Source organism: Triplophysa dalaica, chromosome 20 (genome assembly GCF_015846415.1).
Source record: "Triplophysa dalaica isolate WHDGS20190420 chromosome 20, ASM1584641v1, whole genome shotgun sequence".
In the NCBI taxonomy this organism is placed as follows: domain Eukaryota; kingdom Metazoa; phylum Chordata; class Actinopteri; order Cypriniformes; family Nemacheilidae; genus Triplophysa; species Triplophysa dalaica.
In genome coordinates this window covers 6,926,541-6,939,423 of record NC_079561.1, presented here as the reverse complement: position 1 = coordinate 6,939,423, position 12,883 = coordinate 6,926,541, and the positions used below count along the sequence as shown (strand labels likewise).

Here is a 12,883-nt window from a genome sequence, read left to right as displayed (position 1 = left end):
GGCTCTGACTCCACTTCTGCATTCCCTCCTCAGGCACCTGGGTGACCTTTGGTGGACAGATCCCAGATGAGGTTGGGATTAAGTGAACTCTTGTTTCATACTAATGTTAAATTGTCCTATTTTTAGCAATATACAGCAAGTAATTTTCCCTCTTAAAGTGTTTTACACTTTTTTCTTAAAGTATGTTTGTTTATACTACACATGGGTTGAACCCCCGTACAGAGGTCACTACTGTTTGTTGAGGTTTTTATACCAATCCGAAAACAAGTATCTTCTCAGACTGGACTGTAAAGTTTATTTTCAAGTAGCCTGCATATAATGTATTTCTGCAATGGTATCAGTAACCAAAATCTTTTTTTGTGTGATGCCTATTAATAGTTGTCAGTAGAGTCCAAAACCACTCAGCTAGCATAATAAATAAAAAGGTCCGGTATGTCATTTTCTGGTGGATCTATGAACAGAAATGCAATGATATACATAACTATGTCTTCAGAGGTGTGTAAAGACCTTACATAGTGAAGCGTTATGATTTTATTACCTCAGAATGAGCTATTTTTATCTACACACACCGCAGGTCACCTTACATGGAATTCACAACGTTGTTTTTACGCTAGACCTAAATGGACAAGCTGTCCTACAGACCGTGTTGGGTGTAACTATTTACTAAGTATTTACTTACTGTAATTTAATTACTTTTCCCTTGAAAAAGAAAAGTAAGGGATTACTTTATTTTTTCTGTAATTTAATTACCATTAGTTGTGATGTAATTAAACTAAACACTTTAAACTAAATACTTTGTGTAATTTATGCGTGTGCAATAGTGGAACTGAAATCAAAATTCAAAGTCCAACTTTAAAACCTGTCCTTTAATGTATAATTCTCACATTTGCAATAATTTGGTCAGCAAATAATACTACTTTATGTAGTTTTATATGATTTACTTGAATGAATTAAAAGAGCCGTTTCATGTCTATGCTTGAATCACTTAACTAATGAAGGTAGACATAGGATATAGAAAGTAATTAAATACTTTTTGGAGATTTTGTACAGTAATCTAATAACAATATTGAATATGCAATTAATAACAAGTAAATAATTACTTTTTCAGAGTAATTTTCCCAACATTTGTGTTTTATAAACGCGTTATCACCTTCGGCAAAGAAGCGAAAAAGTGACAACGTCTTAGTTCTGAGTCAGCCTCCAAAGTGATTCAAAGGTAGAGGTGGGGTGAGCTGTTGGTTGCAATTCTCAACCTCACCACAAGATGCTTCAAAATCTCAAACACTTGACCTTAAAAGCACGGCCAATGAACAGCTTTGCAGAATACTTCATGTGTAGCTTGAAGGATAAGATAACTAGTGAAAATCATGTCAGATGTATTTGGTTTTATATAGCCCCCGTCTACACTTCTATTTTATCTCACACATCCCTCTCTCTCTCTCTGTCTTCTCAGGTAGCTGAGCAGCTAATGACGCTCGCGTATGAAAATGGTATCAATCTGTTTGACACGGCCGAAGTGTATGCGGCAGGGAAGTGAGTACATTTCTCTGCAAATCCCATAATTTCAAAGTGAGGGATCTATGGCTCATATGGAATGATTAGTAGGGTATTGAGTCTTGGTTTTGAAACATAATGTAGGATGGTAAAGACGTTATATAATGCTGATTTCTATTTGCCACTGTTCAAAGCATCTCAGACTTGAAACTTTTAAAGAATGTAAGACAGTAGCTTGTAGTTGTAGCTTAAAAATAGCATGGATGCCTCTTAGACATATAGGAGGCGACAGGCGAGGCATTCAATACGTATTTGACTGAGAGTATTTCTCTCGGAGATCAATATCCTCGCTATAGTATCGCGTTTGTAAAAATATAAGGAATGTGATCTAGATATTCTACAAAAAAAATCCATTTTATAGAGCATCATCTTACTCCAGCTTTCTTTGTGGGAGTCGATAATATGCTATTCATCTAAAATTAATAAACCAGGCATTTTCCGGCCAAGTACAGAGACAGATGATATGATTTAAAATGATTTAAAATTAAACGTTAAGCCTGGCCTGAATGAACATGTGTATGTAATGGAGCATTAATGTTGTTAAATACTAACATGGTGCTTACATTACACATCCAATAAATTAATCATTCATGATCAGGGATAACATTTTACATTCAATTTTAATGTGGGAAGGACAATGAAACATTTACTGTAACTTACTGTACCAATACCTATATTTAAAACACCACATAATACAAATTTGTCGTCTGCAAGCAGATTTCACAGAAAGGTGAATTGCTACAAAACTGCCGTCTCGCAGTAAATTTAGCAGTGCCGTCTGTTTTTCTGCAATGCTGTGAAAATGTAACAGCAGAGAATTGCTGATAAAGTTAATGTTGAATTTCCTGACTCAGCGAAAATCCACCCAACGATCCATAACGCTATTTTATCGTAAAGGCACCTAACCTCACATTTATCGTGCCTCTTTGTTCGTGTACTGCATTTACCATCAGCGTTTGATGCAGAGTCAAGCTGGCCATGAGGCTTCGGTTCCCTATCGATACTTCACTCGTACTGCGTAGCAGGACGCTATGGGGAAAACTCCTTTTCTCCGATGACTGAAGCTTTATAATAACGCAGCGAAAATGCTGCACGGCCATTGGTGCGTGTAAAGTAAAACTTTACGCCAATGGCAGCGAAGCTGCACGGGCCTATGGCGATGGCGCCCGCCAAAAGGGGCGGGGCTTATGGCTATATAAGCAGACACATCGCTGTAGGAACCTCAGATTTCTTCTCCTTCAGCGACGACTTCTCTTCGCTACCCGGACTGACAGCTTCGCCGTCGAGAAAGCCTTGCAGCGGACTGGACCTCTCTGCTCAGCGATTCCGCTGATTCCTGCAGCGTCGTATCCTTTTCCGCGCCGCTATCCGGCAAAGAGCTAAAAGACTCATTTTCCGAGCAAATTTCCTGCGGCGTTGTTTCAAATGCCGCGCCGTCCCTGTCACTCGTGCGGGGTCCGCCTCCACGCCGCTGATGGGCACGGCGAGTGCGTCTCGTGCTTGGGGGTTTCCCACGCTCAGGACGCACTCGGAGAGACAGAATGCCCTCATTGTGAGAGCATGAGTCTCTCCTCTCTGCGCTCGCGGATAGCTTTCTTTTCAGAGAGCGATTCCGCCCCTCCTTCCCTCCCGCTTCACCCTGCCGGGACGGAGCGGCGGGGGAGAGGAACTAAGCGCTCGGGGAAAGGCGAGCTCACGTCCCCTCGGCGTGCCTCGCCTTCTCCACAGAGAGAAACTTCTCCGGTTCGTTTCTCTCGGGCGGGACTGCGCCCGCCGGCATCCGCCGGTGACGTAGTCTCGTTTGGTGGAAGCGAACTCGAGGAAGACGACAGCATGTCGTTAGCGGCTTCAGACGGGGAGGAGCTATCGGGCTCAGTTTTTGACCCCGCCCCCTCTCCGTCTGTAGAGCACAGCAGACACGCGCCTAGCGCGGATACCGAGCTTTTTCGGGTTCTCGCTAAGGCCGTGGAAGAGCTGGGCTTAGAGTGGTCCTCTCCGGAGGAACCTACTCGCAGCCGTCTGGATGAATGGTTTCTGCCGGGGCGTCGCACGGCCCCTCGGCAGCGAAATTCACCATTCTTCCCGGAAGTTCACGACGAACTCACCAGGTCATGGTGCGCCCCCTATTCGGCCCGTCTACGACCTTCTTCCTCCGCCCTCACCTCCATTGATGGCGCAGAGGAAAAAGGCTATGAGAAGCTGCCTCCCCTCGAAGAGTCTGTGGCCGCACATCTGTGTCCGCCCTCAGCTATCGGGTGGAAGGCAAAAGCGTCTCACCCCTCAAAGCCATGTAAGACCACATCGGCCCTTGCTGGACGCGCATTCTCGTCCGCTGGCCAAGCGGCTTCCGCTCTGCACTCCATGGCACTACTGCAGGTGTACCAGGCCAAACTTCTCCAAGGGATGGACGAGTCCGGCACTGACAGTGCGCCCTTCAAGGAGCTGAGGAGTGCGACGGATCTGGCTCTACGCGCCACCAAGGCCACAGCCCAGGCAATAGGCAGATCGATGGCCAGTCTCGTGGTTCTCGAACGCCATCTGTGGCTGACGCTCACGGAGATCAAGGAGGCAGACAAGGTCCCCTTCCTCGACGCTCCCATCTCAGCCAACGGCCTCTTTGGACCGGCAGTCGAGGGTTTTGCGGAACGCTTCACGGCAGCGCAGAAGTCCTCGCAGGCCATGAAGCACTTCCTGCCCAAGAGACCCGGATCCAGACCAGTGTCTGCCCACCCCAAGCCACAGCCGACTCAGCAGCCGGCCAGGATCACGCCCCCCGCTGCTCAGAAGGCATCAGGTGCCGAGACGCGTCAACGCTCTCGCTCAGGGAGACGCTTCCCTCAGCGCCAGGGACCCCGGCCCAAGATCACGCTGGACCCGGCGCCTCAGGCATCCTCCTGAGACCGAAGCAAGGAAGAGGAGGAGGAGGAGATCGTGTCCGGCTGCACCTCCTCCCAAGAAAGCTCTATTGTGTGCCCAAGCACCCCGTTCTGTTCCGGGTGCCGGCATAAATGTATGTTTGTTCAGGGCCTGTTTTAAAGCCCGCACAACCTACCGCTGTTATAGCGGACACTTTAATAAAACACAAACATTTTCAAAAAAAGAGCAACCTTCCTCTTCCACTCTCAGCGGAAGTCAAGCCCCCAAAAGGCGGCTTGCCTCCCCAATGCATTCAACCCCTTGCCATACGGGCCAAGGCCTGGCAGGCCATACCCGGGGTATCGGCGTGGGTGATGGGGATAATATCTCGAGGATATTCACTCCAATTCGCTCGCAGACCCCCGCGGTTCCGCGGGGTCATCCCAACCCAGGTTCAGAACGCGAATTCACACGTTCTGCGCACGGAGCTGAGGAACTTGCTGGACAAAGGAGCCATAGAACTGGTTCCCCCAGATCAAACCGAGTCAGGCTTCTACAGCCGTTACTTCCTCGTACCCAAGAAGGATGGCGGTCTCCGCCCCATCCTCGATCTCAGACATCTGAACCGTGCCCTTATGAAACGGCGCTTCAGGATGATTACTCTGAAACAGATCCTCTCGCAAATATGCCCAGGGGACTGGTTATTCTCCCTGGATCTGAAAGTTGCATACTTCCACATCCAGATAGTTCCCCACCACAGACGATTCTTGAGATTCGCTTACGAGGGGGTTGCATATCAATACAGGGTCCTTCCGTTCGGACTGTCTCTAGCTCCTCGCACTTTCACGAAGTGCATGGACGCGGCTCTATCCCCTCTCAGGCAGACGGGAATCCGCATTCTGAACTACCTCGACGACTGGCTTGTTCTAGCGCAGTCAGAGGAAGAGCTAAGGTCCCACAGATTCCTTCTTCTCAGCCATCTAGAATGCCTGGGACTAAGAATCAACTTTGCCAAGAGCTCTCTGTCCCCCAGCCAACGCATTTCGTTCCTGGGGGCGGTTTTCGACTCGAGTCGTGTGACGGCCAGGATCGCGCCAGACCGCGCCCTGGCTATACGGCGGCTCGCGGCTTCTTTCACACTGGGAGCGTCTCGCCCCCTCAAGTCGTTTCAGAGGATGCTGGGTCTCATGGCCTCTGCTTCTCAAGTGCTGCAGTTAGGCGTTCTTCGGATGCGTCCACTGCAGTACTGGCTGAAACAAAGAGTTCCGCCACACGCTTGGCGTCATGGACGCCTACGCGTCCGTGTGGACCAAATCTGCATAACTGCTCTAGCCCCATGGAAGGATCTTCCTTGGTTGGAGCAGGGTGTGCCCCTGGGCACATCATGCAGAAGAAAGGTGATCACGACAGACGCCTCCAACACGGGTTGGGGAGCGCTGTGCGACGGTGCACCGGCCTTCGGCCACTGGTCAATTCAGGAGAAGGGGCTGCACATCAACTACCTGGAAATGCAGGCAGTATGGCTGGCCCTTCGCTACTTCCTGCCGGTCTTACGGGACCGCCATGTCTTAATCCGATCAAAAGACAACTCTCATTGCCCAACCTATTTTTCAAAGGACAAGGACGCCTTGGCCCACAACTGGCCCAACCGGCTCCTCTACGCCTTCCCCCCGATCGCTCTTATACCGCAGACGATCAGGAGGATCACGGAACAAGCGCACACAGTGCTGTTCGTAGCCCCACTCTGGAAGAACCAGCCTTGGGTTGCGGAATTGTCTCAGCTGCTCGTAGCAGCCCCGTGGCCTATTCCCCTGAGACGGGACCTCCTCTCTCAGGCAGGCAACACCATTTGGCACCCCCAGCCAGAGCTCTGGGCGCTGCACCTTTGGCCACTCGACGGGGGCCTACGATTCTCCCCGAGAGTGTCATGAACACAATATCACAGGCTAGAGCGCCGTCTACGAGACGACTCTATACCCTTAAGTGGTCTGTCTTCTCCGCCTGGTGTGTAACTCGCGGCACAGACCCAGGATCCTGTGATATATCAATAATTCTGTCATTCCTGCAAGAGCTGTTGGATAAGGGCCGCTCCCCTTCAACACTCAAGGTATGTGTGGCAGCAATCGCAGCTTCCCATGCCCCTATAGCGGGCCAAGGAGTGGGAAAGAACGACTTGATTATTCGTTTCTTGAGGGGTTCCAGGCGGCTACGTCCCCCTCGCCCCCTCACCGTTCCTATATGGGACCTACCTACTGTTTTGAGAGCTCTGAAGGGTTCTTCCTTCGAGCCTCTACAGTCCGTAGACCTCCGCCCCCTAACACTAAAAACTGCACTGCTTCTAGCGTTAGCATCGGTAAAACGTGTGGGTGATCTACAAGCGCTCTCTGTGAGCCCCTCCTGTCTTGAATTTGGGCCTGATGACTCTAGGGTAGTCCTCAAACCAAGACACGGTTATGTACCTAAGGTGCTTTCTACTCCGTTTAGAGCACAGGTGGTGACATTATCTGCGCTCCCCCCCTCCGAGCAGGACCCGGAGCTTTATCTGCTCTGCCCAGTCAGAGCGTTAAAAATTTACATTGAGCGTTCCGCCGCCTTCAGGAAGTCGGAACAGCTTTTTGTCTGCTTCGGTGACCGCACCAAAGGGTCCCCGGTCACCAAGCAGAGACTATCTAAATGGCTAGTTGAGGCTATCGCGCTGGCATATTCTTCCTTGGGCCTTCAATGCCCCACGGGAGTAAGGGCCCATTCAACTAGAGGCGTTGCCTCTTCATGGGCATGGTCTAGCGGAGTCTCCATAGCGGATATTTGTGCGGCGGCTTGCTGGGCCTCGCCTTCCACATTTACCAGATTTTACAGTCTGGACATTCCGGCCTTACAGGCCCGGGTCCTTTCTGCTTAAGACTAGACTGCTGGACCGTGGTTGCTCTCAACCACACTGGCATCTGGCACATTCTTAGGACGATTAACTGGATTAAGTCACCTATTAGCCTGGCTTTTCCGTCTTCTACAGGGCTTCCCTGCATTATACAAATACTCGAGCTACGGCTCCGGTATTATATGATGTTTTTCGTTCTACTTGTGGCACGGCGGGATTATACTGGTTCCCCATAGCGTCCTGCTACGCAGTACGAGTGAAGTATCGATAGGGAACGTACTCGGTTACTAACGTAACCTCGGTTCCCTGAGATACGGGAACGAGTACTGCGTTCCTGGCCGTGCTCACAAGCTGCATATGGTCGTCGCTTCAGTCGAAATAACCTGAGGTTCCTACAGCGATGTGTCTGCTTATATAGCCATAAGCCCCGCCCCTTTTGGCGGGCGCCATCGCCATAGGCCCGTGCAGCTTCGCTGCCATTGGCGTAAAGTTTTACTTTACACGCACCAATGGCCGTGCAGCATTTTCGCTGCGTTATTATAAAGCTTCAGTCATCGGAGAAAAGGAGTTTTCCCCATAGCGTCCTGCTACGCAGTACTCGTTCCCGTATCTCAGGGAACCGAGGTTACGTTAGTAACCGAGTACGTTCATAGCGTTGAAAGCTCATGAAGAATAATAAACACATCATCACCGATAAACAATCCGTCCCTAATCGCTCGCACCCATATACACGCCGCTGTCGGCACAGTCACTGTAACCTTTCTATCCTCACAAACAGCGGTTTCAATCATCTGTAAGATAAAAGGGGAATTCTGATGAAATTTTACAATAACGTCTGAGGACATCTGCTGTTCATCTGGAGCATGCATCACAACAGCGCTTCATTTGTTACAAGCTGTCAGCAAGACTCCCCTTCCCGGAGCTCCGAGAGCGGATTGGAGAACCATTCATGAAGAACATTTCGGTCCTTAGGGCAGAAATGTAACATCTGTCATGAGGTGCTCTCCCCTTCTAAAAAAAAATGGTTTACACGGGGAGTTCCTGTAAAGTCAACGCTTTACTAGCTTAATTCTACAGGAGCTGAGAACAGGAAATCCCCAATAAAGAGAAAGCTCGCTTTTAGATGATTTGGCAAAAATAGTGCCCTGATAATTGATTGAGTTTATTTTTAACAGGTCTGAAATGGTTCTCGGCAGTATCATCAAGAAGAAAGGATGGAGGTAAAGGGTTCAGAACACTCTGATTATAATTGACAGTTTTTTCATACTCAGATTTTTGGAGAATCGCATACATCATCTCCGTGGGAAGAAACTAGGTGTACCTTGCAGCTTCTGTTTGTTTGTGAATGACTAATGTGGAATTTGCACATATAGGGGACATCAGCTTTTATTCATCCTACGATTCACTGTACTGTGTGCGAGCACTGAAGCGAAATCTTTCCTCAGGGGAAGATGTCTAATTTTGGCTTCTAGTACCGCATATTACTGGAATAACTGCGATTTCAGTCCAAAAAAAACGTATTCTCTTGAGATTTTGATATAAATATTTTCAACGAATGACCTTAATTAAGATCCCTTTCTGCCGGAAATGCAAGGTCAGTTCTGTGCATAAAAGGGTCTAAACTGAGCTTAGAGTAAGAACAGATTTAGAGTTTTTCTTTTATTTAATGACATAAAAATATTTTTTTATTTAAAGTTATAGTTCACCCAAAAAATTAAATTCTGTCATTATTTACTCCCCCTCGTCGTTTAAAACCGGCACAGTTGGTAAGCGAACAGCGTCTGCACCCATTCACTTCTATTGTATGGACACAAAACCAATGGAAGTCAATGGGTGCCATTGCTGTTCGGTTTCACAACATTCTTCAAAATATCGTCTTTTGTGTTCTGCAGTAAAAAGAAAGTCATATAGGTTTAAAATGACAAGAGGGTGAATAAATAATGACAGAATTTTCTTTTTCGGGTGAACCATCACTTTGACAACAGTTAATAAGTCAAAATGTAATTTAATACAAACTTCTATCATTCATGCATTATTTTTTTATATCAAATGATTTGATAGCTCAGGTTATGTTGTGTACTGTAACTGAGTAAATACAGTGACATTTCCTTAATCCTAAACTCACACGTTTGTTTACCCAACAATCATTGGGAAGTCAAGCATGTCCTTGCCTTTGTTCTGCTTTCAAATCTCCTGTCATTCACAGACGTTCCAGTTTGGTCATCACCACCAAAATATACTGGGGTGGAAAGTAAGTGTGTGTTGCGTGATCTATAATTTAGTCCCTGTAGTGAGAGCAACAGGGGAAGCAGGTTAATGATGCTCTCCTTCATAAGTGTGTGACTGAGGTGTGTGTATATATGTGTGTTTGTGTAAACCATAGTAAAGGCGTCCTGCAGACCCTCGCTTCAGATCAACAGACAGCTCTAATTGTTTCCTATCTGGGATCCGGTTTAAAATCCCTCCCATCACCTCCTGAGCTGTTCTTTCATTCAGAGTAAATTAAAGGCCATGGGCAAGATCTGATGTGAGGTCACCATTAAACATTAATGGGTTTAAATTGCCGCATTGCTGCTTTTTTAATAGTCAAAGGCGTACATTAAGTTTGTGTAATTGATTCACTTCATTATAATTTAGTGCAGGGGTCTTCAGGGTTTTTCAGAGCGTTTGGTGGATATAGAGGCCTTCAATTAAATATTGTATAAATTAGTAGCACATATTACAATATTGAATTAAGCTTTGTTTAGATTTATTTTTTATTATCTTGACACAATAAACAATCTCAATAATTGGAAGACCCCCTACAGAACCTGTGCGGACCCCAAGGTATCATTTATTTAGTATGAATATCACTCTTTTTATCGTGTGTGTTTCAGAGCAGAAACAGAGAGAGGCTTGTCTCGGAAACACATAATAGAGGGTAAGTCATGTTGCAAACCCTCTCTGTCTCTTTAACTGTGTTTTTTATTATTAGTACACACTCATGTAAAATCTGTTTTTCTGACCGTCTAGGTCTAAGAGCGTCTCTGGAGAGGCTACAGTTAGAGTATGTGGATGTAGTGTTTGCTAACAGACCTGACCCCAACACACCGATGGAAGGTAGGTTTGTTTGCTGGAATGCATTGCGGTTGTAGCTGACTGTTCAGTGTGCTTGCATTTTTGACCGTCAGCACTTGAATGGCTCACTTAAACAGCTTTGTTCTGTAGAATGGAACTAAGATCAGTCATACACCTGATTTCATCACACGATTATTCAAGTTTTTCAAGTTTCATCTTACATTTTTTCCTGTAAAACATGAAATAATTGGATTTCAAAATCTGTTTAAAGGAGTGAACAACCAAGCCATAATTACAGAAAGACTTTAGATCACACATCACTATAGCAGGGTCATTCTGTCTCACTGGTATCTGCTAAAGCCATTCGAGAAGGGAATTGTGGGATATTATAGCTATCAAGGTGCTGTGAGAGCTGTGCATCTGTACTGATGGTCAGAGTCTGGGTCTGGGGTTCCGTGGTCATGGTTTGCGCACACACCCCCTGATTTAGGTATTTTACAGAATCCACTCCGTTCCAGATCTCCTACTTTCCCTTCTTAGAGATTTCATTCCATTTGCTGGTACACTTCTTCACAGTCTTTTGTTTGTTTGTTTATCACCAGGAGATCCATTTAACACTTCAAAATCAAGAACATTCATCATAGAAGGTACATGGTACCCTCAGTGAGAGTTTTGACCTCCTGTCACCGATTAGCATTTTATGGCTTTGATTTGTGATAGTCTGCCCCTTTTCCTGGTGTGAGAATCCTGACCATGTCCATAAAATGCTGAAGATTTCCAGAAATTCCTCTTAAATCTGGTATGCAGTAGCAACGATTCCTTTGACTGTCCTGTCCATCTTGCAAGTGAAATTTGGAGAAGGTCATTGCATCTTACTGACCCATGATTATTGTTTTCCTTGCTTTTTTTTAGTTTGTCATGCGTTTTCATTTAATTTCATTTTTCAAAATCATCTTTAGAAATGCACTTGTCATGAAGATGCTGAGCAGACATTTTTAGGCCTCCCATGTTCTTTCTTTTTTTTAAAGACAAATAAAAACATATAGTCAGATACATTATGATTGTATTTTAAAGGTATTTGTTTTTCTGCAAGATGATTGGCTGCATCCCTGCATGTGACATTTTAATAATGAAACTTGTAGCTGTTCTCCGTCCTTTCTCTGCATGTGTTTGTCTTTTGATTTGTGTTAAACAGTCTTGTGTAACATTCTCTTATCTATCTAATTCTTTGTTGCAGAATTGTTCACAAAGCTTGTAAAAGAGAGATATGCTAACATATAAACACTTGGTCGTGTTTATTTGTTGTTACCGGTTAAAATTAGTCTAACTACTATATACATTAAAGAGGTTTGTGAATGTCATCTTTTCCCCCTGCAGCATTTGCTATATATATAGTATATATGTGTATGATTTTTTTTCATTTACATTCAACTGTAGTATTATTCTTTTGTGTATTATTTTTCTGGTTTCATTCTCTTCATAGGCAATGTAGACACAGGCGTAATTCTGGATAGCAGTTATAATAGCATTTAGTATGTAGGCTAGACCATGGAAAATCGCGGCTCTGTGAAATGTCAATGAAATGCAGCCTTGTGTTAATGTCACACACTCATTTATTTTGCACCCACTGAAAAACTCCGTTCAGTTACTATCGTGCATAACCTTCAGAAACAATTTGAATGCCTCGTCACTTTCATAAAAGTAATATAAGACAAATGACCTTTCTTTCTTTTAGCCTGGCTGTCTCAAATCTTCTTCTGCTCCACTTCCATGACTTTAATCTTATATTCGGCCTTGGTTTGGATAACTAGGTGTATTACAGTCTCTCCGTTTGCCTCTCTCTCTCTCCCGACTGTATTTACCTTTGTTCTACATTCCCTGAGTGTGTAAATCTGATGTCAAGACTTACTTTGAATGTTTGATTGGCAGAGACGGTTCGAGCGATGACCCATGTCATCAACCAGGGAATGGCGATGTACTGGGGAACTTCTCGCTGGAGCTCAATGGAGATTATGGTGGGTCTGCGAAAAATGTGGAGTGAATTATTCCTCACATTAAAATAAATAATTTATTGCAAAAGATGATAAATTATTTTGCCACTTTAACATTATCGTCTGTCTTCGGTGACTCTGAATGTGTGTTATTGTTCCTCAGGAGGCGTACTCAGTGGCACGACAGTTTAACCTGATCCCACCCATCTGTGAGCAAGCTGAATATCACATGTTCCAGAGAGAAAAGGTGGAAGTACAGTTGCCTGAACTCTTCCATAAGATAGGTGTGTGTGTGTGTGCCAACGCAGACCAACAGTGCCCAATCCCTTAACTTCACACTTAAAACACCTTAAGGAGATGCTTCTCCGAAAGTCTGTCTATTTTTTTCATCATGTCATTCCAAACCGGTATGCCTTTCTTCATAAAAACGCTAAAGAAGATATTTTTGAAGAATGTTGGTAACCAAACAACACTGAACTCCATTGACATCCATTGTATGGCCACAAAGCCCGTGAGAATTTCTTGAAAATATCTTCTTTTGTGTTCCGCA

The 12,883-nt window shown here is 45.4% G+C and overlaps 1 protein-coding gene across 3 annotated transcripts in view; it reads left to right on the top strand.

Moving 5' to 3' along the window:
• Positions 1-12,883, top strand: part of kcnab2b (potassium voltage-gated channel subfamily A regulatory beta subunit 2b) — a 45,463-nt gene that overhangs the window by 23,160 nt on the left and 9,420 nt on the right. For 2 of the 3 annotated variants that reach the window (XM_056733819.1, XM_056733820.1), the window contains exons 3-10: positions 34-71; positions 1,454-1,533; positions 8,461-8,505; positions 9,492-9,536; positions 10,162-10,205; positions 10,298-10,384; positions 12,272-12,357; positions 12,497-12,617. In XM_056733819.1, the coding sequence (XP_056589797.1) occupies positions 34-71; positions 1,454-1,533; positions 8,461-8,505; positions 9,492-9,536; positions 10,162-10,205; positions 10,298-10,384; positions 12,272-12,357; positions 12,497-12,617 (546 nt within the window). The remainder of the gene's footprint in view (positions 1-33; positions 72-1,453; positions 1,534-8,460; positions 8,506-9,491; positions 9,537-10,161; positions 10,206-10,297; positions 10,385-12,271; positions 12,358-12,496; positions 12,618-12,883) is intronic. The other variant, XR_008904881.1, reaches the window with a different exon arrangement.